General features: G+C 45.4%; 1 protein-coding gene across 5 annotated transcripts; it reads right to left on the reverse strand.

The window, feature by feature from the left end:
• Positions 1-269: 269 nt before the first annotated feature.
• Positions 270-27,312, reverse strand: PTGES3 (prostaglandin E synthase 3). 5 transcript variants are annotated; one of them, XM_045365469.2, is made up of 9 exons: positions 27,016-27,312; positions 26,245-26,432; positions 11,390-11,503; positions 11,183-11,252; positions 9,578-9,676; positions 8,078-8,167; positions 3,109-3,171; positions 1,702-1,726; positions 270-1,422 (listed from the first exon to the last, which is right to left on the reverse strand). In XM_045365469.2, exons 2-9 carry the CDS (start codon positions 26,256-26,258, stop codon positions 1,403-1,405), a joined length of 495 nt encoding a protein of 164 aa, XP_045221404.1. In that variant the 5' UTR covers positions 26,259-26,432; positions 27,016-27,312; the 3' UTR covers positions 270-1,402. The 5 variants fall into 5 exon arrangements, with proteins under 5 accessions (XP_045221404.1, XP_073863310.1, XP_045221405.1 ...); XM_074007209.1 differs by lacking the exon at positions 27,016-27,312 and adding an exon at positions 26,709-26,764; XM_045365470.2 differs by lacking the exon at positions 26,245-26,432.
• Positions 27,313-27,584: the final 272 nt, after the last annotated feature.

Genomic DNA, 27,584 nt, shown 5'->3' on the forward strand with positions numbered 1-27,584 from the left:
GCCTGCAACACAGGTCCTGAATATCCGACGTAAAAAAGTGCTGAAATACATAGTCTTTTTTTTTTTTTTTTTTTTTGAGCTGAGTCTCGCTCTGTCGCCCAGGCTGGAGTGCTGTGGCCGGATCTCAGCTCACTGCAAGCTCCGCCTCCTGGGTTCCCGCCATTCTCCTGCCTCAGCCTCCCGAGTAGCTGGGACATAGTGTTTCTATGTTATGACAACTACAGAAGCTGTGAGGGAATGAAAACTTCCAAAATGCAGAAGTTCAAAGATTTAGAGGAGGACAACACATTTAGTTTTATTTCAATCAAATCACAACACTTTCTTTTCCAACTGCTGCAAAGTGCATCTACAATATTCTATTACAGATCCACTTTTAAAAGGTTTCCTGTGACATTACAGCAAGCCTCTTTTTTTCAAACAGAGGAATAATCCCAAATTCTTCCTCAAATAAAAATAACTCCATTCCAGTAAATGGTAAATACATAAAAATTACAGTAAGCCAGACACTTAAAAGGACAGCCAAGAAGTCTTCCAACAGTTTATTAGAAAGAATGTAGACATTTAAAAAAATCCCCACTGTCATGAACATAAATTGAGGTTTTCAGCCCTGGTATAAGCTGAATCAAAAAAAGAAATAAAAAATCCAATAGTGTATTAAACATTTTTCACTCATTTGCCATACTTGACAGTGCAAATACAAATCTGGTCTAAATGTACAGACTCTCAAGCAACAATGTACAGCTTTCTTCGTCCTCCATGCTAAGAGATGTAAAAGCTTAAGGGTCAAACAATACCAAATGTATAGGCTTCAAAAACCATCTAAGTTAGGGCATTCTCTAGTTTTAGCTAAGATACACCTGGAACACTGACAAGTGATCACTTACATAGAATCATATGAAGTAAATTTTTTGAAAAATAAATTTTAGTGGAACAATCCTGAAGGAACACCAGGAGAACAGCAGGTTACCAGTAAGGTGTCAGCCAATTTGTTCCAGCCACTTTTGAATCCATGTTCTATAATCTAAAATTTAGTTATCTTTCCCTAAGCTGAGAGCTTCCTATCATGTCAGTATCTATGTTATGAAGAAAAGGAGACTTAGGTGAGATGTTTCTATTTATCACAACAGCTGCATCAATTGCTTAGGACCTCAACAGCTTCATGAAAGTCTGGGAAATGTTCATGCATAAGGTTATTGCCTTAGCTGACTTAAAATTGCCCCATACAATGGTACATATCAACCCTTAGTGAAGCCTTTTAAAAAACAAACAGGTTGAAAAATGGGTTAAAGTAGGCAAATACAGCATCTGCCTTTAGAGCTATCAACTCAGGAATTCTCTCAATTATGAAATCTTGCAGAGAAGTTATTTTTCTTTCTCAAAATCCAAGTGATGACAATACTCCTTACTCCAGATCTGGCATTTCTGAAAGAATTGTAAAAAATATTAGTATAAAGTACATGGGAATAATCTACCAATTTTAATATCTTAAAGGAAAAGCAACCAAAAATTGAATTATACAGTTCCCCAGTAAATTAATAGGTTGTCTTGCTATCTTAAGTTATTCACATTTCTGTTTTAGTTATTTATTCAAGGTCATAAAGAAAAAATTACTTTTTTTCAAAAGAAGTTAACATCTCTATTTTGAGTTTGGTTTTTGATGCAAAATATCACTGTGTAAACATACTTTTTACATACACTTACTTTCATCATCACTGTCTTGTGAATCCTGAAAGAGGGAAAATAAAGTTACCAAACTGATCAAATACTTGAGTTTACCTGAATAGTTCAAGCGCTATTATTTTTGACTAAAGTAGCACAGGTAGGTAGTTATACCAAGCCTAGAAATTTAGTCATTGGACTTAAGACTAGGTTTAACCTAAGGTGAATGGATGTACAGCAGAGGATCTATCTACCTGTAAAAAATAGTGTGCACCTTTTGGTGACAGTTTAGCCCACCCTTTGAATCCATTCCTAAATTAACCTATGTCAGCATTCAAGAGAAAACATGGATCAATATGAAGAAAAATAGATTGACAGAAGACAGTGAACTCTAATCCTAGCTGTTGAGTGAATATTATATATTTTTCTAAATAGCATTAAATAACTTTCTGGGAGATGTTAACAGGATGCTGGGGTTGACAAGATGTTGAGAATAGTTGTTTATTATATCCTCATCCTCCTCTTACAGATTTACAATGTCCATCTGTTTTGTTTTGGTTTTTGGAGATGGAGTCCTGCTCTGTCGCCCAGGCTAGAGTGCAGTGGCGAGATCTTGGCTCACTGCAACCTCCGCCTCCCGGGTTCAAGCGATTCTCCTGCCTCAGCCTCCCAAGTAGCTGGGATTACAGGCACCCGCCACCGTGCCCAGCTAATTTTTGTATTTTTAGTAGAGACAGGGTTTCACTATCTTGGCCAGGCTGGCCTCAAACTCTGATCCACCCGTCTCCACCTCCCAATATCCATCTGTTTCATCAGTCTCTGACCAATCCTGACATAAAACCTATTTAATTTACTTTCTTAGTCAAAATAATCCCTATAAACTGACTTTTTTTTTTTTTTTTTTCCTTGAGATGGAGCCTTGCTTTGCTGACCAGGCTAGAGTGCAATGGTGTGATCTTGGCTCACTGCAACCTCCGCCTCCCTCGTTCAAGCGATTCTCCTACCTCAGCCTCCCCAGTAGCTGGGATTACAGGCACCTGCCATCATGCCTGGCTAATTTTTGTAGAGACAGGGTTTCACCATGTTGACCAGGCTGGTCTCGAACTCCTGACCTCGGGTAATCCACCCACCTCGGCCTGCTGGGATTACAGACGTGAGCCACCTCGACCGGCCTGAACCGACTGTTATAATTGAGTAAGGTATTACTACATAATGTCTCTATACAATTATTCTTTGGAAATGCGATCCATTTAGGAATGGTCTACGGCAAAACCAGTTCCCTAATAGATACCCATTCCTCAAAAATGGGCACATTTTAAAAATTGCTTTTCCCTTTATTTTTTTTTTTTTAGAAAAGTAGTAATCCTGAATCTATATAAAACCATTTGTAAATATGTTGTTTACTATTTAATAGTATGAAAGTAAACAGAAAAAAACTTTTAGACTTACATCATCTGCTCCATCTACTTCTGGTAAATCTACATCCTCATCACCACCCATGTTGTTCATCATCTATTTGAAGTGTAAAAATTAGTTTTAAAAATGATGTTAAGTTAGGCCCTAATTATTAATGCTGTATGCTTCAGAATAAACCTTAGGTCTGCCACGGATATCCACAAATGAAAAATGCAAAATAAATGTAAGCATCTTCCCTTCTGGAAAAGGAAGATTATAAGCAATTACACAAAATTCTAAAAACCTATACGGAAATTAAAACTAAATTTTCCCTAAAGAAAAGGTTTTAGATATTGTGAAGAACCAATAAATGATTTAAACCTAAACTATTATCAGATGATGAGAAACTTATTTTCTCAAGTTTAAACCATTTCTGTAATGTTTATATTTTAGAAAAATAAAATCACATATGCATGGAAAAAAATCAGATTTCAAAAATACATGATCACTCAGATTTTAGAATTGGAAGGGACCTTTTTTCTTTTCTTGAGATAGAGTATCACTCAGTCACCCAAGCTGGAGTGCAGTGGCGTGATCTCGGCTCACTGCAAGCTCTGCCTCCCGGGTTCACGCCATTCTCCTGCCTCAGCCTTCCCAGTAGCTGGGATTACAGGTACCTGCCACCACGCCCAACTAATTTTTTTGTATATTTAGTAGTAGATAAGAGTTTCACTGTGTTAGCCAGGATGGTCTTCATCTCCTGACCTGGTGATCCGCCCGCCTCTGGCCTCCCAAACTGCTGGGATTACAGGTGTGAGCCACCACACCCAGCCTGGAAGGAACCTTAAAAAGATTAGTCAAACATACAATGGAATGTGTTCATCCTAAAAGTAGGGATTATTCAGCCTTAAAAGAAAAAAATCTGCCTTATGTGACAAAACACAATGAAGAATCTGAAGCATGTCATGTTATGTGAAATAAGCCAGTCAGGGACAAATACTGCATGATTCCACTTATATAAGATACCTAAGATTATATGAGATACCTAAGACAGACACACAAAAATAGAGAGAATGGTAGCTGCCAGGAGTTGGAGGGAAGGGAAAATGCAGACTTGCTACTGTTAAATAGGTATGAAGTTCCAGTTACACAAAATGCATAGTTCCAGAGACCTACTGTACAGCATTATGCCTATAGTTAACAATACTGTATCATGCACGTAAAAGTCTGTTAAAAGATAGCTGGGCATGGTCAGGTTCGGTGGCTCATGCCTGTAATCCCAGCACTTCGGGAGGCCAAGGTGGGTAGATTACTTGAGGTCAGAAGTTCGAGGCTAGCCTGGCCAACATGGTGAAACCCTGTCTCCACTAAAAATACAAAAATTAGCCGGGCGTGGTGATCGGAGCCTGTAATCCCAGCTACTTGGGACGCTGAGGCAGGAGAATTCCTTGAACCTACGAGGTGGAGGCTGGAGTGAACTGAGATAGTGCCATTGCACTCCATCCCGGGCAACAAGAGTGCAACTCCGCCTCAAAAAAAAAAAAAAAAAAAATAGCCAGGCGAGGTGGCTCACTCCTGTAATCTCAGCACTTTGGGAGGCCAAGGCGGGTGGATCACGAGGTCAGGAGATTGAGACCCACAGTGAAACCCCGTCTCTACTAAAAATACAGAAAATTAACCAGGCGCGGTGGCAGGCGCCTGTAGTCCCAGCTACTCGGGAGGCTGAGGCAGGAGAATGGCATGAACCCAGGAGGTAGAGCTTGCAGTGAGCTTAGATCACGCCACTGCACTCCAGCCTGTGCGACAGAGTAAGACTCCATCTCAACAAATAGTCTGTTAAAAAGAGTAGATTTCATGTGAAGTGCCCTTACCTCAATTAATTAAACACACACAAAAGGATTCAGTATAAAAATTTTGGGCAATCTATCTTGAATGAAATGAATAACTGGGAAAGAGTTTCCCTACCTTGAAAAGCACTATTGAATACTTTTAAGTTTCTTTGGGCAGAAAAATGCTAAATGTACCAAGTGCAACGCTACTATGTTTAAGATAAAACAGCAAGAGAAAATTGAACATATTCAAGAGATATTCAGGAGGTAACAAAAACTGGACAACAAAGATAGCAAAAAAAACAAAAACAAAAACAAAAACAAAACAGTGTTACAAGGCTGGGGGCAGTGGCTCAGGCCTGTAATCCCAGCACTTTGGGAAGCTGAGGCAGGAGGATCACTTGAGCTCATGAGTTCAAGACCTGCCTAAGCAACACAATGGCTTGCACAACTAGGTAAACTGTGGCACCAACTGCTACACGTAAGGTACAATTAAAAAATACTAATAATATGAATAGAACATCTTCCCTTCCTGTTGAAATCACCGTGCCAGAGTCATGTGGAGAGAATTGTTAAATAAGCAGTTGCATACGTAAAGCTAGACACTTTTTATTTAACTCTTAAGGTCTCAAAATACAAAATCTAGGCCGGGCGCGGTGGCTCACGCCTGTAATCCCAGCACTTTGGGAGGCCGAGACGGGCGGATCACGAGGTCAGGAGATCGAGACCATCCTGGCTAACACGGTGAAACCCCGTCTCTACTAAAAAAATACAAAAAACTAGCCGGGCGAGGTGGCGGGCGCCTATAGTCCCAGCTACTCGGGAGGCTGAGGCAGGAGAATGGCGTGAACCCGGGAGGCGGAGCTTGCAGTGAGCTGAGATCCGGCCACCGCACTCCAGCCTGGGTGACAGAGCGAGACTCCGTCTCAAAAAAAAAAAAAAAAATACAAAATCTAGTTAATGAAAAATTTCAAATAGCAACAAGAAATGGATTTCATGGCCGGGCGCGGTGGCTCAAGCCTGTAATCCCAGCACTTTGGGAGGCCGAGACGGGCGGATCACGAGGTCAGGAGATCGAGACCATCCTGGCTGACACGGTGAAACCCCGTCTCTACTAAAAAATACAAAAAACTAGCCGGGCGCGGTGGCGGGCGCCTGTAGTCCCAGCTACTCGGGAGGCTGAGGCAGGAGAATGGCGTAAACCCGGGAGGCGGAGTTTGCAGTGAGCTGAGATCCGGCCACTGCACTCCAGCCTGGACGACAGAGCCAGACTCCGTCTCAAAAAAAAAAAAAAAAAAGAAATGGATTTCATGAGTATGCATTCAATTTACATACTAATGTTCTTTCTGTAGTTTTATTCTACTACATTTGATAAAGTCTATTCTGCCTACAAAGAGATGAATCATTTATTCTTCAGTCATGGCAACATGTTATTTGGGTGACATCTCAGATAACAGACTTTCTTAAACTTTTTTCTTTGTATACCTCATGGTAAACATTTCACCATGATTTTTTCTTTCTTTTTTTTTTTTTTGAGAGAGTCTTGCTCTTGTCGCCCAGGCTGGAGTGCAGTGGTGTGATCTCAGCTCGCTGCAACCTCTACCTCCTGGGTTCAAGCAATTCTGCCTTAGCCTCCAGAGGAGCTGGGATTACAGGGGTGCACTACCACGCCCAGCTATTTTTTTGTAATTTTAATTATTTATTAATTTAGAGACAGTGTTTTGTTCCTGTTGCCCAGGCTAGAGTGCAATGGCGATCTCGGCTCACCGCAACCTCCACCTCCTGGGTTCAAGTGATTCTCCTGCCTCGGCCTCCCTAGTAGCTGCAATTACAGGCATGCACCACTATGCCTGGCTAATTTTGTATTTTTAGTAGAAACAGGGTTTCTCCATGTTGGTCAGGCTGGTCTCGAACTCTCAACCTTAGGTGATCCGCCTGCCTCACCCTCCCAAAATGCTGGGATTACAGGTGTGAGTCACATGCCCAGCCCTATTTATTTATTTTTTTTGAGATGGAATCTTGCTCTGTCGCCCAGGCTGGAGTGCAGTGGAGCGATCACGGCTTACTGCAACCTCCACCTCCTGGGTTCACACGATTCTCCTGCCTCAGCCTTCTGAGTAGGTGGCATTACAGGCGCACGCCACCACACCCAGCTAATTTTTGTATTTTTAGTAGAGGGGAGGTTTTGCCATGTTGGTCAGGCTGGTCTGGAACTCCTGACCTCGTGATTCACCCGCCTCGGCTTCCCAAAGTGCTGGGATTACAGGCATAAGCCACCGCACCCAGCCTATGATTCTTGTGTTTAAAAGTTTATAGTCATATTTTTTAGACCAAGTCCCGCTCTTTCGCCAGACTGGAGTCCAGTGGCACGATCTCAGCTCACTGCAACCTCTGCCTCCAGGGTTCAAGCAATTCCCATGCCTCAGCCTCAGGAGTAGGTGGGACCACAAGGACACGCCACCACGCCCAGCTTATTTTTTTTGTATTTTAGTAGAGACGGGGTTTCACCATGTTGGCCAGTATGGTCTGGATCTCCTGACCTCGTGATCCGCCAGCCTTGGCCTCCCAAAGTGCTGGCCTCCTCCCAAAGCGCCTGGTCAAAAGTTTTTTTTTTTTTTTGAGACGGAGTCTCGCTTTGTCGCCCAGGCTGGAGTGCAGTGGCCGGATCTCAGCTCACTGCAAGCTCCGCCTCCCGAGTTTACGCCATTCTCCTGCTTCAGCCTCCAGAGTAGCTGGGACTACAGGCGCCCACCACCTCGCCCGGCTAGTTTTTTGTATTTTTAGTAGAGACGGGGTTTCACCATATTAGCCAGGATGGTCTCGATCTCCTGACCTCGTGATCCACCCGTCTCGGCCTCCCAAAGTGCTGGGATTACAGGCTTGAGCCACCGCGCCCGGCAAAAGTTTATAGTTTTATTTTATGGCTTCAAAATCCAAGTCAACTACTGCAATCATGCTTTAAAAAAAAAAAAAAAAAAAAAAAAAATCCCAATGATGAAATTAGGAAATTAGCAAACTAGCTGTGTTAGTCTTAATACATTAACTTTTGCAGGTAACACTGATTCCTTTTAAAATCATTAAAATGGTCTTAAAAATAACACGCATCATGAATATGTGCCCAAAACCAAATTAAATTGACTACAGACAGGTACTGTGTACTTCGAGTGGGGAGACGTCCATTTAATGGAACTTACCTCAGAAAAACGATCAAAATTAGACATGTCTTCATCTGAATCATCTTCCCAGTCTTTCCAATTATTGAAGTCGACACTAAGCCAATTAAGCTATAAATCAATACAAACATCACCCTAAGGTTAGGTTAATTTGCATTTGGCATGAACCTTAAGACTGCATTTTCTTTTCTTCTAAAGAGACCAAGTCTTGCTGTGTTGTCCAGGCTGGAGTGCAGCAAGCATTCACAGGTGCAATCCCATTATTGATCAATGTGAGTTTTGATCAGCTCCATTTCTGATCAAGGGTCTTGTTAACTCTTCAAGCAACCTGGTGGTCCCCGCTTCCTGGGACACCACCATACTGATGTTAACTTAGCATGGTTACCTGACTGACATATGGCATTGCAACCCAGAATTGGGCGCAAGTAATTCTCCCACTTCACCCTCCAGCATCGCTTTTAACTACAACAGGCACCACATGGCTACTGGTCCCTGGCAAAACAACATTTTTTGAACTGCGACTTTGTATTTTTATGAGGGCATGTAATTAGCACACAAAGAATAGACTAAGCTAAATGGGGTGGCTTACACCTGTAACCCCAACACTTTGGGCGGCCACGGTGGAAAGATTGGTTGTGTAATCCTTCAGGAGTTCAAGACAGCCTGAGCAATAGTGTATCCTGTATCTGGGGAAAAAACAAAAAAACAAAGTTCCTGGGCGTGGTGGCACATTCCTATAATCCTAGCTATTTGGGAAGCTGAGGTGGGTGGGAGGATCGCTTAAGCCCAGGTGGAGGCTGCAGTGAGCCATGTTCACACCACTGCACTCTCGCATGAGTGGCATGAGACTATCTAAAAAAAAAAAAAAAAAAAAATTAGGCCAGTGTGGTGGCTCATGCCTATAGTACCAGCACTTTGGGAAGCTGAGGTGGGGAGATCGCTTGAGCCTAGAAGTTCAAGAGCAATCTGAGCAAGATTGTGATACCCCTTCTCTACAAAAAATACAAAAATGAGCCAGGTGTCGTGGCATGCCCCTGCAGTCCCAGCTACTTGGGGGACAGAGCGGGGAGGATCACTTGGAGCCTGGGAAGCTGAGGCTGCAGTGAGCCGAGATGGTGTCACTGCACTCCAGCCTGGGTAACAAAGAGAGACCCTGGTTTTGAAAAATAAAACACTGAAAATTGTTAAACACACCTTTTGAAAACAAATTTACTAGTAAGAACTATTTTCAGTTGATTAATTTACTTTTTCACCAAGCTTTGTCCCCTCCCATTTGATAGCTGAGTAATTTATGCAAAGTCTATCTCTTAAGTGCAAAAGATTCTACACCAGTTAATAACTGATATTCTAATCACACTTCGTATTAAGTTAAAACTGAGTAGACAAAAAACATGAACATGAGGCTTTATACTTAGCTGTGAAACAAAAACACAGCAGTATATTCCTTACATCAAATAAGTGTATCTTTTATTACCTACAATAAAAACATCAAACTTTTCAAAAAAGGGAAACGAAACCTACCTTTGCCCTTTCTTTTGTTAACCTTGGCCATGACTGGCCAGATTCTCCTTTTCGTAAACAGCATAAAATTGATCTGTCCGTTCTTTTATGCTTGGAATCCTAAAAACAAAAGGACCATCATACCATTTATCTTTCCAGTATCACTACATGACAGAAAGTAGCTTGTCATTTCTCACCTTTTTCATTTCTTTACCTAAATTTTCTCTGGACTCTGAAAGAAACATGCCCTTGACTACTAAAAACTTCAAATTATCTAATTGCCCCAAACCACTATAACTGTCATTTTTTAAAAATTTTATTTTTTCCCTTGTATTTCCTACTGAAATAACCTGTACTACAACAAAGTTTCACGTTTAACCTGATACCATTTTTTTCTTTCCTGCACATGGTAAACAGAATAAAACCTTAAAAACTTTAACTAAAAATGATATAGCCACAGAATGGTTTAAATATTCTGTTCTTGGGCCAGCATGGTGGCTCAAGCCTGTAATCCCAGCACTTTGGGAGGCCGAGACGGGCGGATCACGAGGTCAGCAGATCGAGACCATCCTGGCTAACACGGTGAAACCCCGTCTCTACTGAAAAATACAAAAAACTAGCCAGGCAAGGTAGCAGGCGCCTGTAGTCCCAGCTACTTGGGAGGCTGCGGCAGGACAATGGCGTGAACCCGGGAGGCAGAGCTTGCAGTGAGCTGAGATCCGGCCACTGCACTCCAGCCTGGGCGACAGAGCGAGACTCCGTCTCAAAAAAAAAAAAAAAAGATTCTATTCTCAGATAAAGGAAGCCTCTGCCACGGGCGGTGGCTCATGCCTGTAATCCTAGCACTTTGGGAGGCCGAGGCAGGCGAACACCTGAGGTCAGGAGTTTGAGACCAGCCTAACCAACATGGTCTTTACTAAAAACACAAAAATTAGCCAGGTGTGGTGGCATGGGCCTGTAATCCCAGCTGCTCCAGAGGCTGAGGCAGGAAAATCCCTTGAACCTAGGAGGCAGAGGTTAGTGAGCCAGGATTGCACCATTGCACTGCAGTAGTCTCAAAAAACAAAAACAAACAAAAAACAAAACAACCGGCCGGAGCGGTGGCTCAAGCCTGTAATCCCAGCACTTTAGGAGGCCGAGACAGGCGGATCACAAGCTCAGGAGATCGAGACCATCCTGGCTAACATGGTGAAACCCCGTCTCTACTAAAAAATACAAAAAAACTAGCCGGGTGAGGTGGCGGGCGCCTGTAGTCCCAGCTACTCGGGAGGCTGAGGCAGGAGAATGGCATAAACCCGGGAAGCGGAGCTTGCAGTGAGCTGAGATCTGGCCACTGCACTCCAGCCTGGGCGATAGAGTGAGACTCCTTCTCAAAAAACAAAAAACAAACAAAACAAACAAAAAATAAAACAAGCCTCAAGGATACTTCTCTAAGCCCAAACAGTGATAGCAAAAACAAAAAGTATGCAGAAACCAATTTTGGAGGAAATATTCTACAAAACGTAAATATACCTAGTCTACCTCACTGTTAAGAAAAACAGAGCTAATGCTTATTGCTAAAAAGAATACTTGGTATGTCTGCTTCCTCACAACTTAAATCTGGATTAAAGCATCAAGACTACTTACATTTGGATCAATACAGTGAAAAAGATCAATTTCATTTAAATGCTTAAAATTATCACTTCCTCCGAGACAACTGTATAAAATAATAAAGAAAGAATTAAGCCTCTTCAAAGAGACAAAGATTAATAATATCTTCAACAAAAAGACAAGCCAAGTTATTCAGTTGTGTGAATTACTATTTTACATCACTGGATAAAAAGCTTAACTTACCTGAATGTAAGTTTGGATTTTTCAAAATTTACATTAACATCCTTACTGTCTTCAACACAAAATTCAATGAAGACATAGTCCCTTCGATCGTACCACTTTGCAGAAGCAGGCTGCCTACAAAAGGATTAAAGTGGGGAAAGTCAAGCTGGAATTCATTAATTAAACATTTACATACTAACCTTCGACACTATTATAGCATTATTTCAGGGCAGTTCATTACAATTTTAAACAAAAACTACATTTCTACCCTAACAGCTACATTCCAAGTTAAAACCTAAGGGTCTAACAAGATTTAGTTTCAGAATGATTCCAATTTCATAGTAGGAAGGATTCAAAAACCAAACAATGCTTAGTAGTGTTAGCCATTTATCTAGTCCTATCAAAAATTATGTTACTTGGCTGGGTGCAGTGGCTCACACCTGTAATCCCAGCACTTTGGGAGGCCAAGGCAGGTGGATCACTTGAGGCCAGGAGAGCTAGAGACCAGCCTGGCCAGCATAGCAAAACCCCGACTCTACTAAAAATACAAAATAAATAAATAAATAAATAAATAAATAAATAAAATTAGCTGGGCATGGTTATGCGGCCTGTAGTCCCAGATACTTGAGGGTTGGGACTGAGGCACAAGAATAACTTGAATCCGGGAGGTGGAGGTTGCAGTGAGCTGAGATCATGCCACTGCATTCCCAACTGGGCAACAGAGACTCTTGTCCCAAAACAACAACAAAAAAAACTGGTACATCAGAGCTTTACTTTTTAAGTTCACTAAAACCAGGAGAATGAATCTCCTTTCCTCAAATTAAGCAATCTAGAATTTTATCAGTTTCCTCAAAATTAATACATTGAAGTCCTAACCCCCAGTACACCTTAAGAATGTGATTATATTTGGAAATAGCATCTTTAAGTTACAATTAAGTAAATATGAGGTCTTAGGGTAGACCCTAATCCAATGACTGTTGTTCTTCTATACGAAGAGATTAACACAGAGGGAAGAAAGAAAATAGCTATCTGCAAACCAAGGAAACAAGGAAAGGACTGCTGACACCTTCGCCTTGGATTTTCAGCCTCCTGGAAATGTGAGGAAATAAATTTCTGCTGTTTAAGCCACCCAGTGTGTGATACTTTCTTATAAAAGCCTTAGCAGGCTGAGGTCGAGAATTCAAGACCAGCCTCACCAACATGGAGAAACCCCGTCTCTACTAAAATCATAAAAAAGTAGCCGGGCGTGGCGGTGAGCGCCTTAAGTCGCAGCTACATGGGAGGCTGAGGCAGGAGAAAGGTGTGAACCCGGGAGGCAGAGCTTGCAGGGAGCCGAAATCAAACCACTGCACTACAGCCTGGGCGGCAGAGCGAGACTCCATCTCAAAAAAAAAAAAAAAAAAAAAAAAATTAGCCGGGTGTGGTGGTGCATGCCTGTAATCTCAGCTTAAGAGGCTGAGTCAGGAGAATCGCTTGAACCTGGGAAGTGGAGGGGTTTCAGTGAGCTAAGATCGTGCCATTACATTCCAGCCTGGGCAACAAGAGTGAAATTCTGTCGGCCGGGCGCGGTGGCTCAAGCCTGTAATCCCAGCACTTTGGGAGGCCGAGGCGGGCGGATCACGAGGTCAGGAGATCGAGACCATCCTGGCTGACACGGTGAAACCCCGTCTCTACTAAAAAATACAAAAAAAAAAAACTAGCCGGGCGAGGTGGCGGGCGCCTGTAGTCCCAGCTACTCGGGAGGCTGAGGCAGGAGAATTGCGTGAACCCGGGAGGCGGAGCCTGCAGTGAGCTGAGATCCGGCCACTGCACTCCAGCCTGGGCGGCAGAGCGAGACTCCGTCTCAAAAAAAAAAAAAAAAAGAAAAAGAAAAAGGGTGGGGGGGGGGGCACAGCACGGTGGCTCATGCCTGTAATCCCAGCACTTTCGGAGGCAGAGGCAGGTGGATCACGAGGTCAGGAGTTCGAGACCAGCCTGGCCAATATGGTGAAACCCCATCTCTACTAAAAATACGAAAATTAGCGGGGTGTGGTCGCATGCGCCTGTAGTCCCAGCTATTTGGGAGGCTGAGGCAGGCCAATCAGCTGAAGTCAGGAGGTGGAGGTTGCAGTGAGCCAAGATCACACCACTGCACTCCAGTCTGGGTGACAGAGCGAGACTCTGTCTCAAAAAGGAAAAAAGCCTTAGCAAGCTTATAATCACGTCCCAGATAATAAAACAAATTTAAATTATCAAAACCTGTGGTTAGGCCATGAGCCAAAAATGATTCCTACATTTTTTAAATATTAAAAAACAAAACAAAACAAAAAAAACAAACCCGGGAGGCAGAGATTGCAATGAGCCAAGATTACACCACTGCACTCCAGCCTAGGCAACAGAATGAGACCAAAAAAAAGAAGAAGAAGAATGTGAATGAGAGAGGTATTTGTGGCCTGCAAAGCCTAATATTTACTGGCTCACCCTTTATACAAGTTGGCTAACACATTAAAACTACAAACAGGGTCGAGTGCAGTGGCTCACGCCTGTAATCCCCAGCACTTTGGGAGGCCAAGGTGGGTGGATCACCTAAGGTCAGGAGTTCGAGACCAGCCTGGCAAACACGATGAAACCCTATCTCTACTAAAAATACAAAAAATTAGCTGGGCATGGTGGCGGGCGCCTGTAATCCCAGTTACTCGGGAGGCTGAGGCAGGAGAAAGGCGTGAACCCAGGAGGCGGAGTTTGCAGTGAGCTGAGATCACGCCACTGCATTTCAGCCTGGACAATAAGAGTGAAACTCCATCTCAAAACAAAACACAAAACTGCAGACCAGGCGCAGTGACTCACGGCCGTAATCCCAGCACTTTGTGAGGCCAAGGCTGGTGGATCACCTGACGTTGGGAGTTTGAGACCTGCTTGACCAACATGGAAAAACCCCATCTCTACTAAAAACACAAAATGAGCCAGGCGAGGTGGCGCATGCCTGTAATACCAGCTATTCGGGAGCAGAGATAAGAGAATCACTTGAACCTGGGAGGCGGAGGTTGCAGTGAGCCGAGATCAAGCCATTGCACTCTAGTCTGGACAATAAGAGCAAAAACTGTGTCCAAAAAAACCCCCAAAAAACAAAAACAAAAAACAAAACACAACTACAAATGGGGGGCCGGGCATGGTGACTCACACCTGTAATCCCAGCACTTTGGGAGGTCAGGGTGGATGCATTACCTGAGTTCAAGAGTTTGAGACCAGCCTGGGCAACATGGCAAGACCCCCATCTCCACAAAAAATAACGTAGGGCGGGCGCGGTGGCTCAAGCCTGTAATCCCAGCACTTTGGGAGGCCGAGACGGGCGGATCACGAGGTCAGGAGATCGAGACCATCCTGGCTAACACGGTGAAACCCCGTCTCTACTAAAAAATACAAAAACTAGCCAGGCGAGGTGGTGGGCGCCTGTAGTCCCAGCTACTCGGGAGGCTGAGGCAGGAGAACGGCGTAAACCGAGGCGGCGGAGCTTGCAGTGAGCTGAGATCCGGCCACTGCACTCCAGCCTGGGTGACAGAGCGAGACTCCGTCTTAAACAGAAAAAAAAAAAAAGGCCGGGCATGGTGGCTCAAGCCTGTAATCCCAGCACTTTGGGAGGCCGAGACAGGCGGATCACGAGGTCAGGAGATCGAGACCATCCTGGCTAACATGGTGAAACCCCGTCTCTACTAAAAAAAATACAAAAAACTAGCCGGGCGAGGTGGCGGGCGCCTGTAGTCCCAGCTACTCGGGAGGCTGAGGCAGGAGAATGGCGTGAACCTGGGAAGTGGAGCTTACAGTGAGCTGAGATCCGGCCACTGCACTCCAGCCTGGGTGACAGAACGAGACTCCGTCTCAAAAAAAAAAAAAAAAAAAAAAAAAAAAAAAATTAACGTGGGTGTGGTAGCATGTATCTGTGGTTCCAGCTACCATGGCGACTGAGGTGGGAGGATCACCTGAGCCTGTGAAGTCAAGGCTGTGTAAGCTGAGATCACGCCACAGCACTCCAGCCTGAATGACAGAGCAAGAACTGGTCTCAAAAATAAAAAACCATGAAAACAAAAAACAAACAAAAAACCCCCAAAAACTACAAGTGGGGCCGGGCGCGGTGGCTCAAGCCTGTAATCCCAGCACTTTGGGAGGCCGAGACGGGCGGATCACGAGGTCGGGAGATCGAGACCATCCTGGCTAACATGGTGAAACCCCGTCTCTACTAAAAAATACAAAAAACTAGCCGGGAGAGGTGGCAGTCGCCTGTAGTCCCAGCTACTGGGGAGGCTGAGGCAGGAGAATGGCGTAAACCCGGGAGGCGGAGCTTGCAGTGAGCTGAGATCTGGCCACTGCACTCCAGCCTGGGCGGCAGAGCGAGACTCCGTCTCAAAAAAAAAAAAAAAAACAACAACAACAACAAAAAATTACAAGTGGGTGGAGGGTGCCCTACACTTATCCTGAATCAGGAATAAACACATACATATTCCCTCATTTGAAAGAACTGTGCCAGGCGTGGTGGCTCACGCCTGTAATCCCAGCACTTTGGGAGGCCGAAGCTGGAGGATCACCTGAGGTCAGAAGTTCGAGACCAGCCTGACCAACACAGTGAAACCCCATCTCTACTTAAAAGAAAAAAAAAAAAAATTGCTAGGCCTGATGGCACGTGCCTGTAATCCCAACTACTTGGGAGGCTAAGGCAAGATAATCGCTTGAACCTGGGAAGCAGGGGTTGCAGTGAGGCAAGATCATGTCATTGCAATCCAGCCAGGGCAGCAACAGTGAAACTCCGTCAAGAGAGAAAGACAGACAAGAACGGAAGGAAGGAAGGGATGGAGGGATGGAGGAAGGGAGGAAGGGAGGGAGGGAGGGAGGAAGGAAGGGAGGGAGGGAGGGAGGAGGGAGGAAGGGGGGGAGAAGGGAGGAAGGGGGGGAAGAGGGAGGAAGTGCGGGGAAGGGGGAGGAAGTGGGGGGAAGGGGGAGGAAGGGGGGAAGAGGGAGGAAGGAAGATTGGGTTGGTTGCAGTGACTCACACCTATAATCCCAACACTTTGGGAGACTGAGGTGGGCAGGTTGCTTGAGGCCAAGTTTCTGACCAGCCTGGCCAATATGGCAAAACCCCATCTCTACTAAAAATGTAAAAACATTAGCTAGGTGTGTTCGCACATGCCTGTAGTCTCACCTACTCGTTGTGAGGCTGAGGCAGGAGGATCACCTGAACCTAGGAAATGAAGATTGCAGTGAGCTATGGCGGCGCCACTGCACTCCGGCCTGGGCAACAGGGCAAGACTTTCTCAAAAATAAATAAGCAAACAAACAAACAAACAAAACAAACATGGAAAGTCAACGTTTATGAAGTCTCCTTTTGCCTTACACCATCTCTTTTTCTCCTATTAACAAATGGAGAGGGCTGGGCGTGGTGGACCACGCCCGTAATCCCAGCACTTTGGGAGGCCAAGGCCGGTGGATCACCTGAGGTCAGGAGTTCAACAGCAGCCTTGCCAACATGGTGAAACCTCATCTCTACTAAAAATACAAATATTAGCCAGGCATGGTGGTGGGCGCCTGTAATCCCAGCTACTCGGGAGGCTAAGGCAGAAGAACCGCTTTAACCCGGGAGGCAGAGGTTGCGGTGAGCCGAGATCACACCACCATTCTCCAGCCTGGGTGACAGAGTGAGACTCTGTCTAAACAAACCCAAAACATATGGTGAAGGGGTTGAGTTGAGCTTTAACTCTAGCTTCTAAACTAATTATACTGCATTTATATCTAGCCTTTCTGCTAACACTGGCTAAACTCATAACCACTGTGTAAGACTGTTCGTTCATTTTAATAGTAATATACCTACAGATGCAAAATTTCCACCTCTGCATACATTATGTAAATAATCTACTACTTAAAGCAAAACAATAAACCCCACAGGTGGACATTCATGCTTTTTTTTTGAGGCTGTCTCGCTCTGTTGCCTAGGGTGGGGTGCAGCAGTGGCACATCTCGGCTCACTGCAGCCTCCGCCTTCTGGGTTCAAGCAATTCTTGTGCCTCAGCCTTCCAACTAGCTGGGATTACAGGTGCACCACCATGCCCAACTAATTTTTGTATCTTTAGTAGAGACAGGGTTTTGCCATGTTGGCATGGTTGGTTTGAACTCCTGGCCTCCAGTGATCTGCCAGCCCTGGGCTCCCCAAAATGCTGGGATTAGATGTGAGCCATCACTACTGGTCTCCATGCTTCTCTTTCTAAGTCAGGGTCTTGTTCTGTGGCTCAGGCTGGAGTGCAGTGGTACAACCTTGCTCACTATAACCTCAAACTCCTTGTCTCTAGCAATTCTCCCACCTCAGTATCCCCAGTTAGCTAGGACTACAAGCATGTGTCACCATGGCCAGTGATTTTTTTCTTTTTGGCAGAGATGTAGTCTCCCAGTGTTGCCCAGGCTGGTCTTGAATTCCTGGCCCCAAATGATACTCTCACCTTGGCCTCCTAAAGTGCTGGGATTTCAGGCAAGAGGCACAGTGCCCAGCCTATTCCATGCTGATCTGACAAGCATGTCTCAGCTCAATAGAAGGGCTATATACACCAATCCAAGCAATTAAATTTTGCATAACCTAAAATCCTCTATAGTCCTGTCTGAAAGGTCTCTTTGTCAGCCTTAAAAGGACAGAGACTGTAGTTGTTCCTAAATACCATAATTGTAATATGTTAGTATTAAACTGGTGAGTTTTAACTCTAATTTATAAAACACTGCAAGCACCCCACTACAAAAAATTGATGCACCAGGAAAGCTAGATGTAAACAATTTGCTAGGAAAAATGCCTCAGTTATTTTAATCCACTTGATAGTTTTACTATGTGCAATGTACGTTTTACTATAAAAGACAAAACAGGCTGGGTGTGGTGGCTCACGCCTGTAATTCCAGCACTTTGGGAGGCCGAGGCAGGTGGATCGCCTGAGGTCAGGAGTTCGAGACCAGCCTGGCCAACATGGTGAAAATCTGACTCTACTAAAAAAAATACAAAAATTAGCCGAGCTTGGTGGTGGGTGCCTGTAATCTCAGCTACTCAGGGGACTGAGGCAGGAGAACTGCTTGAACCCAGGAGGCAGAAGCTGCAGTGAGGCGAGATCACGCCACTGCAATCCAACCTGGGCGACAGAGCCAGACCCCGTCTCAAAAATAAATAAAACAAAAAATACCTATTTGTAATATGTGAGGAATAAGACATCAAAGTTCTACTATGGAAAGGAAAAAAGTAGTTCCGGAGTTCATAAACGGTTTTCCCTTCTTAGGTATCAAACACCCTGCCTATAAACGTCTGATGCCAAGCTCTGTCTCACACATACTCATTGCCCAGGGAAACCGTAAGATATTTCAGATCTTCTGTAATCAGCTGTAGTACTATAAAACTTTCTGAAAAAGTGATCTGAATAAACCTGCTAGTCCTGTGGCTACCAATCATGTGCCAAGATATATCAGGGCCTCATGGAGGAACTCACAACTACCTTGGGATATTTTAAATTTCAGAATAATTCAGTTATACTCAACAATAGCCAAGACACCAAAAAAACTATTAGTTTGAGGTTGTTCAATTTCAATGAGCTTGTACTGCAAATCCCTCCATTAAGTTTCATCTTCTCAAAACTGAATTTCTGGTGGTTGCTGTAATTAAAAAACAAACAAAAAAACACAGGTACTCATACCCACCCCACCAAAAAAACAAACAAACAAAAAAACCACCAATGGGGAACAAGAAGTGAGATGACAGAACTCATTTCAAGATTTGAGAAGTTATATAGTATCCAAAAGCCATACACATTCCATTAATAGGTATGGTTATATAAAAAACTATATATATTCTTTCCAACAGTGTAAATTAGTTTTTCCAATAGCTACTAGGCTGTTAAGACAATCTACTTATGTTGCTTTGATACAACTATGTCATCAAATGAACTGCTAGTTACTCCTTTTGGCCTAAGAGCACAACTCCTCAGACACCAAGGGCACTATACACCAGTAAAGTTTGTGAACCTCTGTGCTGGTTAGTTAGTTCCTTTATGTGGTGATTTCCACTCTAAGATACAAAGGTGAAAGCTATTCAACGTAATGTTTTATTGAAAACTTCGCACCTTTTTTTCTTTTTGGGGAAGGAGTCCCACTCTGTCACCCAGGCTAGAGTGCAGTGGCGCGATCCGGCTCACTGTAACCTCTGCCTCCTGTGTTCAAGTGATTCTCTCGCCTCAGCCATCCGAGTAGCTGGGATCACAGGTGTGCGCCACCACACCCAGCTAATTTTTACATTTTTAGTAAAGATGAGATTTCACCATGCTGGTTGGCCAGGCTGGTCTCGAACTCCTGACATCAGGTGACCTGCCCACCTCAGCCTCCCAAAGTGCTGAGATTATTGCCGTGAGCCACCGCACCCGGCCAGCACTTTTTTTTTTTTTTTTTTTTGAGTCAGAATCTCACTCTGTCATCCAGGCTGCAGTGCAGTGGCACGATCTCAGCTCACTGCAACCTCCACCACCAGGTTCAAGGATTCTTGTGCCTCAGCCTCCCAAGTAGCTGGGACTACAGGAGTGCGCCACCATGCCTGGCTAATTTTTGTATTTTTAGTAGAGATGGGGTTTCACCGTGTTGTCTAGGCTGGTCTTGGAACTCCTGACTTCAAGTGACTCACCTGCTGTGGCCTCCAAAGTGCTGGGATTATAGGCATGAACCACCATGCATACCCACTTAGCACTTCTCTATCAAGCAACTCTGTGACTTTCCACATTCCATCTTTTGAGCCCTCTTTTTTAAAAAAATTGATTCCGTGCTTTGATTTTAGACCCTGAAGCATTCTTCTTTTAACATCCCCAGGAGCCAAAAGAATTTTTCTTTGTTCAAGAAAGACAAGGTCAAATATCACTCACTCACTGCCTCCATAACAAATTTTAGATTCTCAGGATTCCACTATCATATTGTCAAGTATGCAAAACCTAGTTTAGATTATATAATAAAACAAACTGGAAAAACAGACATGGTTATTTATTTTGCAATAAAAGGACCGCCGGATAAATTACCGTCCCTTTTTGTGAAGTGAAAAAAATAAGGCTTCTGTCAGAAATGTTGGGTTCCAATCCTATTCTGGCCCCCCCTTTTTTTTTTTTTTTTGAGACACAGTCTCACTCTGCTGCCCAGGCTGGAGTGCAGTGGCCTGATCTCGGCTCACAGCAAGCTCCGCCCTCCACCTCCTGGGCTCAAGCAATTCTCCTGCCTCAGCCTCCGGAGTAGCTGGGACTACAGGCGTGTGCCGCCACCCCCGACTGATTTTTTTTTTTTTTTTTTTTTTTTTTTTGAGGCGGAGTTTCGCTCTGTCTCCCAGGCTGGAGTGCAGTGGCCAGATCTCAGCTCACTGCAAGCTCCGCCTCCCGAGTAGCTGGGACTACAGGCGCCCGCCACCTCGCCCGGCTAGTTTTTTTTGTATTTTTTAGTAGAGACGGGGTTTCACCATGTTAGCCAGGATGGTCTCGATCTCCTGACCTCGTGATCCGCCCGTCTCGGCCTCCCAAAGTGCTGGGATTACAGGCTTGAGCCACCGCGCCCGGCCGATTTTTTTTTTTTTTGAGATGGAGTTTCACTCTTGTTGCCCAGGCTGAACTGCAATGGCACAATCCCTACTCACGGCAACCTCCCCAACCTGGGTCCAAGCGATTCTCCTGCCTCAGCCTCCTGAGTAGCTGGGATCACAGGCACCCGCCACCATGCCCAGCCAATTTTTGTATTTTTAGTAGAGACAGGGTTTCACCATGTTGGCCAGGCTAGTCTCTAACTCCTGACCACAAGTGACCTGCCCACCCTGGCCTCCAAAAGTGCTGGGATTACATGTGTGAGCAACCGTTACCAGCTGACATAAACACTTTTCATCAAATGAAGTGTGGATTCATGTGAAAGAGCACCTGAGGCACAGAAAAGCCACAACAGCACATTTTATTCAGTTTTAGAATACAAAATAGAAGAGCATATTGCTGAAGGTGAAGTTAAAGTATCAACGAGCAAGTGCCTCCAATTCCAGCACTCTGGGAGGCCAAGAAGGGAAGATTGCTTGAGCCCAAGAGTTCGAGACAAGACGAGCCCAGGCAACATTGTGAGACCCCCATCTCTACAAAAAATAAAGTTAGCTGGGTGTGGTGGTGCACACCTGTAGTCCCAGCTACTGAGGGGCCAAGGCACGAGGATGGCTTGATCCCGAGAGTTTGAGGCTGCAGACAGTGATGACACCACTGCACTCCAGCCTGGGCAAAATAGTGAGACAGCGTCTCATAAAAGAAATATTCCTGGAAAACTGCAAGTTCAAAGGTATACCAAGGATCGGGTGGGTGCAGCAGCTCACACCTGTAAACCCAGCACCTGGGAGGAAGATCACTTGAGTCTAGGAGTTTGACACCAACCTGGGCAACACAGTAAGACCCCGTCTCTATTAAAAAAAAAAAAAAAAAAAAAAAGGCCAGGTGTGGTGGCTCACACTTGTAATCCTAGCACTTTGGCAGGCCAAGGCAGAAGGATTGCCTGAGCTCAGGAGTTTGAGACCAGCCTGGGCAACAGGGTGAAACCGCGTTTCTACTAAAATACAAAAAATTAGCTGGGCATAGAAGCACATGTCTGTAGTCCCAGCTACTCATGAGTCTGAGGCAGGAGAATCGCTTGAACCCAGGAGGCGGAGACTGCAGTGAGCCAAGACTGCGCCACTGCACTGCAGCCTGGGCAACAGAATGAGTCTCCCTCTCCAAAAAAAAAAAAAAAAATTTTTACAAAGGTATACAGAGGAAGCAGGGAAGCAGCCTCATTCCAGAATCTATCATTGCCGGCTAGGGCGGTAGCTCACGCCTATAACCCCAGCACTTTGGGAGGTCGAGGCGGGTGGATCATGAGGTCAGGAGTTCAAGACCAGCCTGGCCAAGATGGTGAAACCCCACATCTACTAAAAATACATAAAATTAGGCTAGATGCGGTGGCTTACAGGCCTGTAATCCCAGCACTTTGGGAGGCCAAGGTGGGCGGGTCACCTGAGGTCGGGAGCTTGAGACCAGCCTGACCAACATGGAGAAATCCCATTTCTACTAAAAATACAAAATTAGCCGGGCATGGTGGCACATGCCTGTGATCCCAGCTACCTGGGAGGCTGAGGCAGGAGAATCACTTTAACCCGGGAGGCGGAGGTTGTGGTGAGCCAAGATCTTGCCACTGCACTTCAGCCTGGGCAACAAGAGAGAAACTCTGCCTTAAAAAAAAAAAAAAATTAGCCGGGCATGGCGGCAGGCGCCTGTAATCCCAGCTACTCAGGAGGCTGAGGCAGAGAATTGCTTGAACCCGGGAGGCGGAGATTGCAGTGAGCCGAGATCGCGCCAGTGCACTCCATCCTGGGCAACAGAGCAAGACTCCGTCTCAAAAAACAAACCAAAACCAAAAACTATCACTGCCAATCCATACAGTAAATAGTAAAAAGTTCAATACACTATTTCCATAGCAAAACATGCTATTTTTTGAACTCACGTCAATGATCTCAGGTGTTTAACAACTAGATTGATTCTGAACAGTTGATATTTACAATCTTTTTTTTTTTTCCTGAAAAGAGACAATCGCTAACCACAAGACCCAAAAATGATACAGCTTGTAGAAGATTTTTAAACTGAGAAAATTCAATTAGGCAGGAGAACCTTAATTTAGCAATAAAACACTGGCTTACACTCAAGAGATTTTTCACTTCCAGTTTCTACTGCCTTCTAGTTAAGTCTAACTGAACACAGGAAGAAAAATTAAAACTCCAGTTGCCAGGTTACAGTGCACAGGAAATCAATATTGAACAAAGGCCACCCACCATCAGAAAGTTATAGAAATTAACAATATAGCATTATGTTCACTCTGACAATTTGTTTTGCAGGCTAAAGATGGACAACTTTATTTCAGGGATTCATTCCTACACAGCTGAGTGAGGGAAAGTAAGATTTTTACCAAAATCAGAGATGCAAGTTTCTGGACAACTTCCTAATTACATACAAGACATTAAACAGGAAAAACAGTAACTTAAAATATCGGTAAAGTAAATAAAACATTTTACTTTTCATCTGTTTTTAATTGGTCCAACGACAATGATTCAAAAAATGCGAAGTAGCACCCTCTGGCAAGGTTAAGCGGAAAATCTTAAGTGGGGGAAGGTCCTAAAATCCCAGCCTTCTCCAAGATAGGTTCGAAATTAAGAGCTTTTATGTAAACTATCAGACAAACTTTTATAACCTAAGATTTAAAGAAATGTAACTACGAAATCGCTAAAGAGCAAATAGGTAAATCAAATGAGAAAACACACTCCCAAGCCCTTAAGGCACCCAGCATAAATATATCTCTTCCCAGAGCTTAAAAAATATTTTTCTTATTAGCCAGGCACGGTGGTGCTTGCCTGCAGTCCCAGCTACTCCGGACACTGAGGCAAGGAGGATCGCTTGAGCCCACGAGGTACCGTTTGCAGTGAGCTGAGATCGCGCCACTGCACTCCAGAGTCTGGGCAACAGACCAATACCCTGTCTCAAAAAAAAAACAAAACAAAACACTACCACACTTTTAAAACAAGTTATCAACGAAATAAGCCCTTACCAGCCAGATTCTTCTTAAGACTGGATGACGACCCATTAAAAGCTTCTTCCACCTCAAATAACTGACTTACAACTTTTATTTTGTAAATTCATTTAAGTCTTTAGCTTGGTAAGAGTCCCTGAAGAATTTACTAAATGGAATATATTGAATATTTTTAAAATAATATTTTAGCTGGTCTCTTCAAAACACTTTTTTTTTTTTTTTTTTTTTTTGAGACGGAGTCTGGCTGTGTCCCCCAGGCTCACCGCGAGCTTCCCCTCCCGGGTTCACGCCATTCTCCTGCTTCAGCCTCTTGAGTAGCTGGGACTACAGGCGCCCACTACCGCGCCCGGCTAATTTTTTTGTATTTTTAGTAGAGACGGGGTTTCACCGTGGTCTCGATCTCCTGACCTTGTGATCCGCCCGCCTCGGCCTCCCAAAGTGCTGGGATTACAGGCGTGAGCCACCGCGCCCGGCCGCATCACTCGTTTTAAAGGTAGCTTTTTTTTTTTTTTTTTTTTTTGAGACAGTCTCACTGTGTGGCCCAGGCTGGAGTGCAGAGGCGCGATCCTCCCTGCAAGCTCCACCTCTCGGGTTCACGCCATTCTCCTGCCTCAGGCTTCCAGCAACTGGGACCACAGGCGCCTGCGACCACGCCTGACTAATTTTTTGTATTTTTAGTAAAGACGGGGTTTCACCGTGTTAGCCAGGATGGTCTTGATCTCACGACCTCGTGATCCGCCCGCATTGGCCTCCCAAAGTGCTGGGATTACAGGCGTGAGCCCCCGCGCCCGGCATGAAGGTACCATTTTTTTTTTTTTTTTTTAACTAGAGAGGCTGCTTTTTGGAATTGTCTCTCTACTGCTACACTTACTTTTTTTGAGACGGAGTCTCCCTCTATTGCCCAGGCTGGAGTACAGTGGCGCAATCTCGGCTCACTAAAACCTTCGACTCCTGGGTTCAAGCGATTCTCCTGCCTCAGCCTCCCGAATAGCTGGGACTACAGGAGTGCACCACCACGCCCGGCTAGTTTTTGTATTTTTAGTAGAAACGGGGTTTCACCATATTGGCCAAGCTGGTCTCTAACTCCTGACCTCGTGATCCACCTGCCTCAGCCTCCCAAGTATTGGGATTACAGGCGTGAGCCACCGCGCCTGGCCTTACACTTTTCACCCAAGTTTTTAAATTTACTTTCCTAACTTAGCCGTTCCTTACCTATTTAGATATCTCATGTGCCCTCCAGAAAGTGCTTCTACTTCGAGCCCATTTTAAACATTTTTCACGAAAAGATATGTTGTTTGGCTCTATTATTAAAAGCTGCTTAATGCCTTATCTGACAAAAATTTTCCCTTACAGATTTTCAGAGTATGAAAGGTTAAGACTGATGTCCCTTCTACATTACTTATGAGAGATTTCAAAGGGAAAAACAAAAGCTATTTTATATACTTTTTTTTTTTGAGACGGAGTTTTACTCTTGTTGTCCAGGCTGGAGTGCAATGGCAAGATCTCGGCTCACCGCAACCTCTGCCTCCCTGTTTCAAACGATTCTCCTACCTCAGCCTCCCGAGTAGCTGGGATTACAGGCATGTGCCACCACGCCCGGCTAATTTTTTGTATTTTTGTAGCGACGGGGTTTCTCCATGTTGGTCAGGCTGGTCTCGAACTCCCGACCTCAGGTGATCCGCCCACCTCGGCCTCTTAAAGTGCTGGGATTACAGGTGTGAGCCACCGCGCCCAGTCTGATTCAAACTTTTAAAAACCCCGATTACGTATCACTCTCGGGGAGGGGGCTCCCTCAAAAATTCTAACATGCTGTGCTCTAGAAGCTTGTTTCCAGTGATAAACTTCGCTTCAGTGTATCCCTCACTCATTCCTTTAGATTTCTAGCCGTCAGTATCATGACTTTGAATCAAGCAAACCCTTCTTACTTTTCCACAAAGTCACTCCCTCTCATCTCTCTTCTGAATGGAATATTTTTTAAAAAAAGGTTCCCCCTTAATTGCTCTCCATACCTTTTAGGACGCAGTTAGTACCTTAAAAAATAACCTCCCGTCAAAAAAAAACCAAAAACTAAAACAAAACCCTGTAAAACCGGCAGTTCCCACTGTACGTGGCAGTGCCAAGAATTCTTACTCGGTTAAAATCGCCGAGGTTTCCTTTATCATCATAAAATGAAGACTACCATAGAATCTCAACACAAATTTAAACTCTTTAGGACAACAGTAGGTTAATTACACGCCTATTACATACATATTTCATCCCACAGTTACAGGATAGTGAAACCTCACCTCAGGTTTAACATGGAACACAGAAAATGTCCGTGTCTTTCCAAAGCAGACACGTGCAGAACTACCTGCTCAACGGTAACTCCTCCTCGCTGCCAGGGAAGCGGCTGAGTTTTGGCAACCTCCCGTGTTTTCAAGAGACTGGAGTTACGAGGCGGACTTCAAGAACCCACACTCAAGAAACCCAGACACTGGAGAGAAGTATGTTGCGGCGTGGGCATGGCTTCACTCTAGTTGCCTAGCAGTACCTGCCGCTCACGGCTAGGCCCGCGTGGGGCTCTCCCAGGAGCTCCGCCAGGCACCTGGCAGCACCCACCACAGGTGCACTCGACTCAGGGCCTGGCCCGGGGACCACAAAGCAGCAGAACCGGAGCGCCCAAGCAGCCGAGGCGACCCACGAGGGTTCACGCTTCACGGCGCCGCATGGCGAGCAGCTCCGGGGAGCTTAAGGCCTAAGGTGAAGTTACCTAAGGAAGCCAGTAGCCCAGACAGCCAAAGAGGGAAAAAGTAGGATTTCCGGTATAGGGAAGCCAAGGGACGTTTCAGGGGTGGGGGAAGCAGACATCTGGAGGAAAAATGTCCTCCACCCGCCAACGGTAACCGGAACAAGGATCCTGGACCTCCCGCCCCCAGGCAGGAACGACTGCCACCACCGATGCGAGAAAGGCTATGGGGCCAAAAGCAGAGGGAGGGCAAGGGCCGCTTCCAGGGAGCCCCCAACGCGGCCTCGGCCTCACTCTGGGCGACCTTCCCTCGGCGGGGTGTCGCACTCACATTGTGAACGGGGCAGGGGGACGGGCGAACGGGTGGGCGGGCCTCTCTGGCGGTGGCTGCTGCTAGGGAGTCGACTTCTCTCCAGTGGCGACTCCGCGTTTTCTCCCCGGTCGCGGCCTCTTCTCGCTTCCCTCAGGCGACGGCGGCAGCGGCGGGCTCGACCTCGGTCCCCAGAATGCACCGCGCGGAAAGAGCGGCTCCTCCGGTCGGGGAGAAGAGGAAAGTGTAGGAAAACGGGCGCGAGGACGGAGAATGAACGTGCGTGCGTGCAAACGAGGGGTGGTGAGGCCGGGCGGCGGCTGGTGACGCAGCAAAATGCCCGGGCCTTACCGCCGCGCGTGCGCAGTCCTTGTTTTCGGGGTCCGGCGCGGCTTTCTAGAGATATCTACGGAAAGGGCGGGGCTTCCCAGCTCCTTCGCGATCCTTCCTGGCGTCGGCCCCGCCCTTCGTCCGCCACCCCACCCCCACCCCGCCCCCTGCTAGTCGCTACGCGTTCCCGCCTCTCCTCCCTCGCTGTCCTCTCGCGTTAGAAAACCGTTGGTGTCCCAACTGCCCGGCCATGCGCCTTG

Source organism: Macaca fascicularis, chromosome 11 (genome assembly GCF_037993035.2).
Source record: "Macaca fascicularis isolate 582-1 chromosome 11, T2T-MFA8v1.1".
Lineage (NCBI taxonomy): Eukaryota > Metazoa > Chordata > Mammalia > Primates > Cercopithecidae > Macaca > Macaca fascicularis.

Bases quoted from the DNA above. Each gene is read 5' to 3' on its own strand.
- PTGES3 (XM_045365469.2), bottom strand. The intron at 11,253-11,389 runs GTAAGTTAAGCT...TATTTTATACAG, and splicing joins AAATCCAAACTTACATTCAG to TTGTCTCGGAGGAAGTGATA. The intron at 1,423-1,701 runs GTAAGTGTATGT...CAATTCTTTCAG, and splicing joins ACAAGACAGTGATGATGAAA to AAATGCCAGATCTGGAGTAA.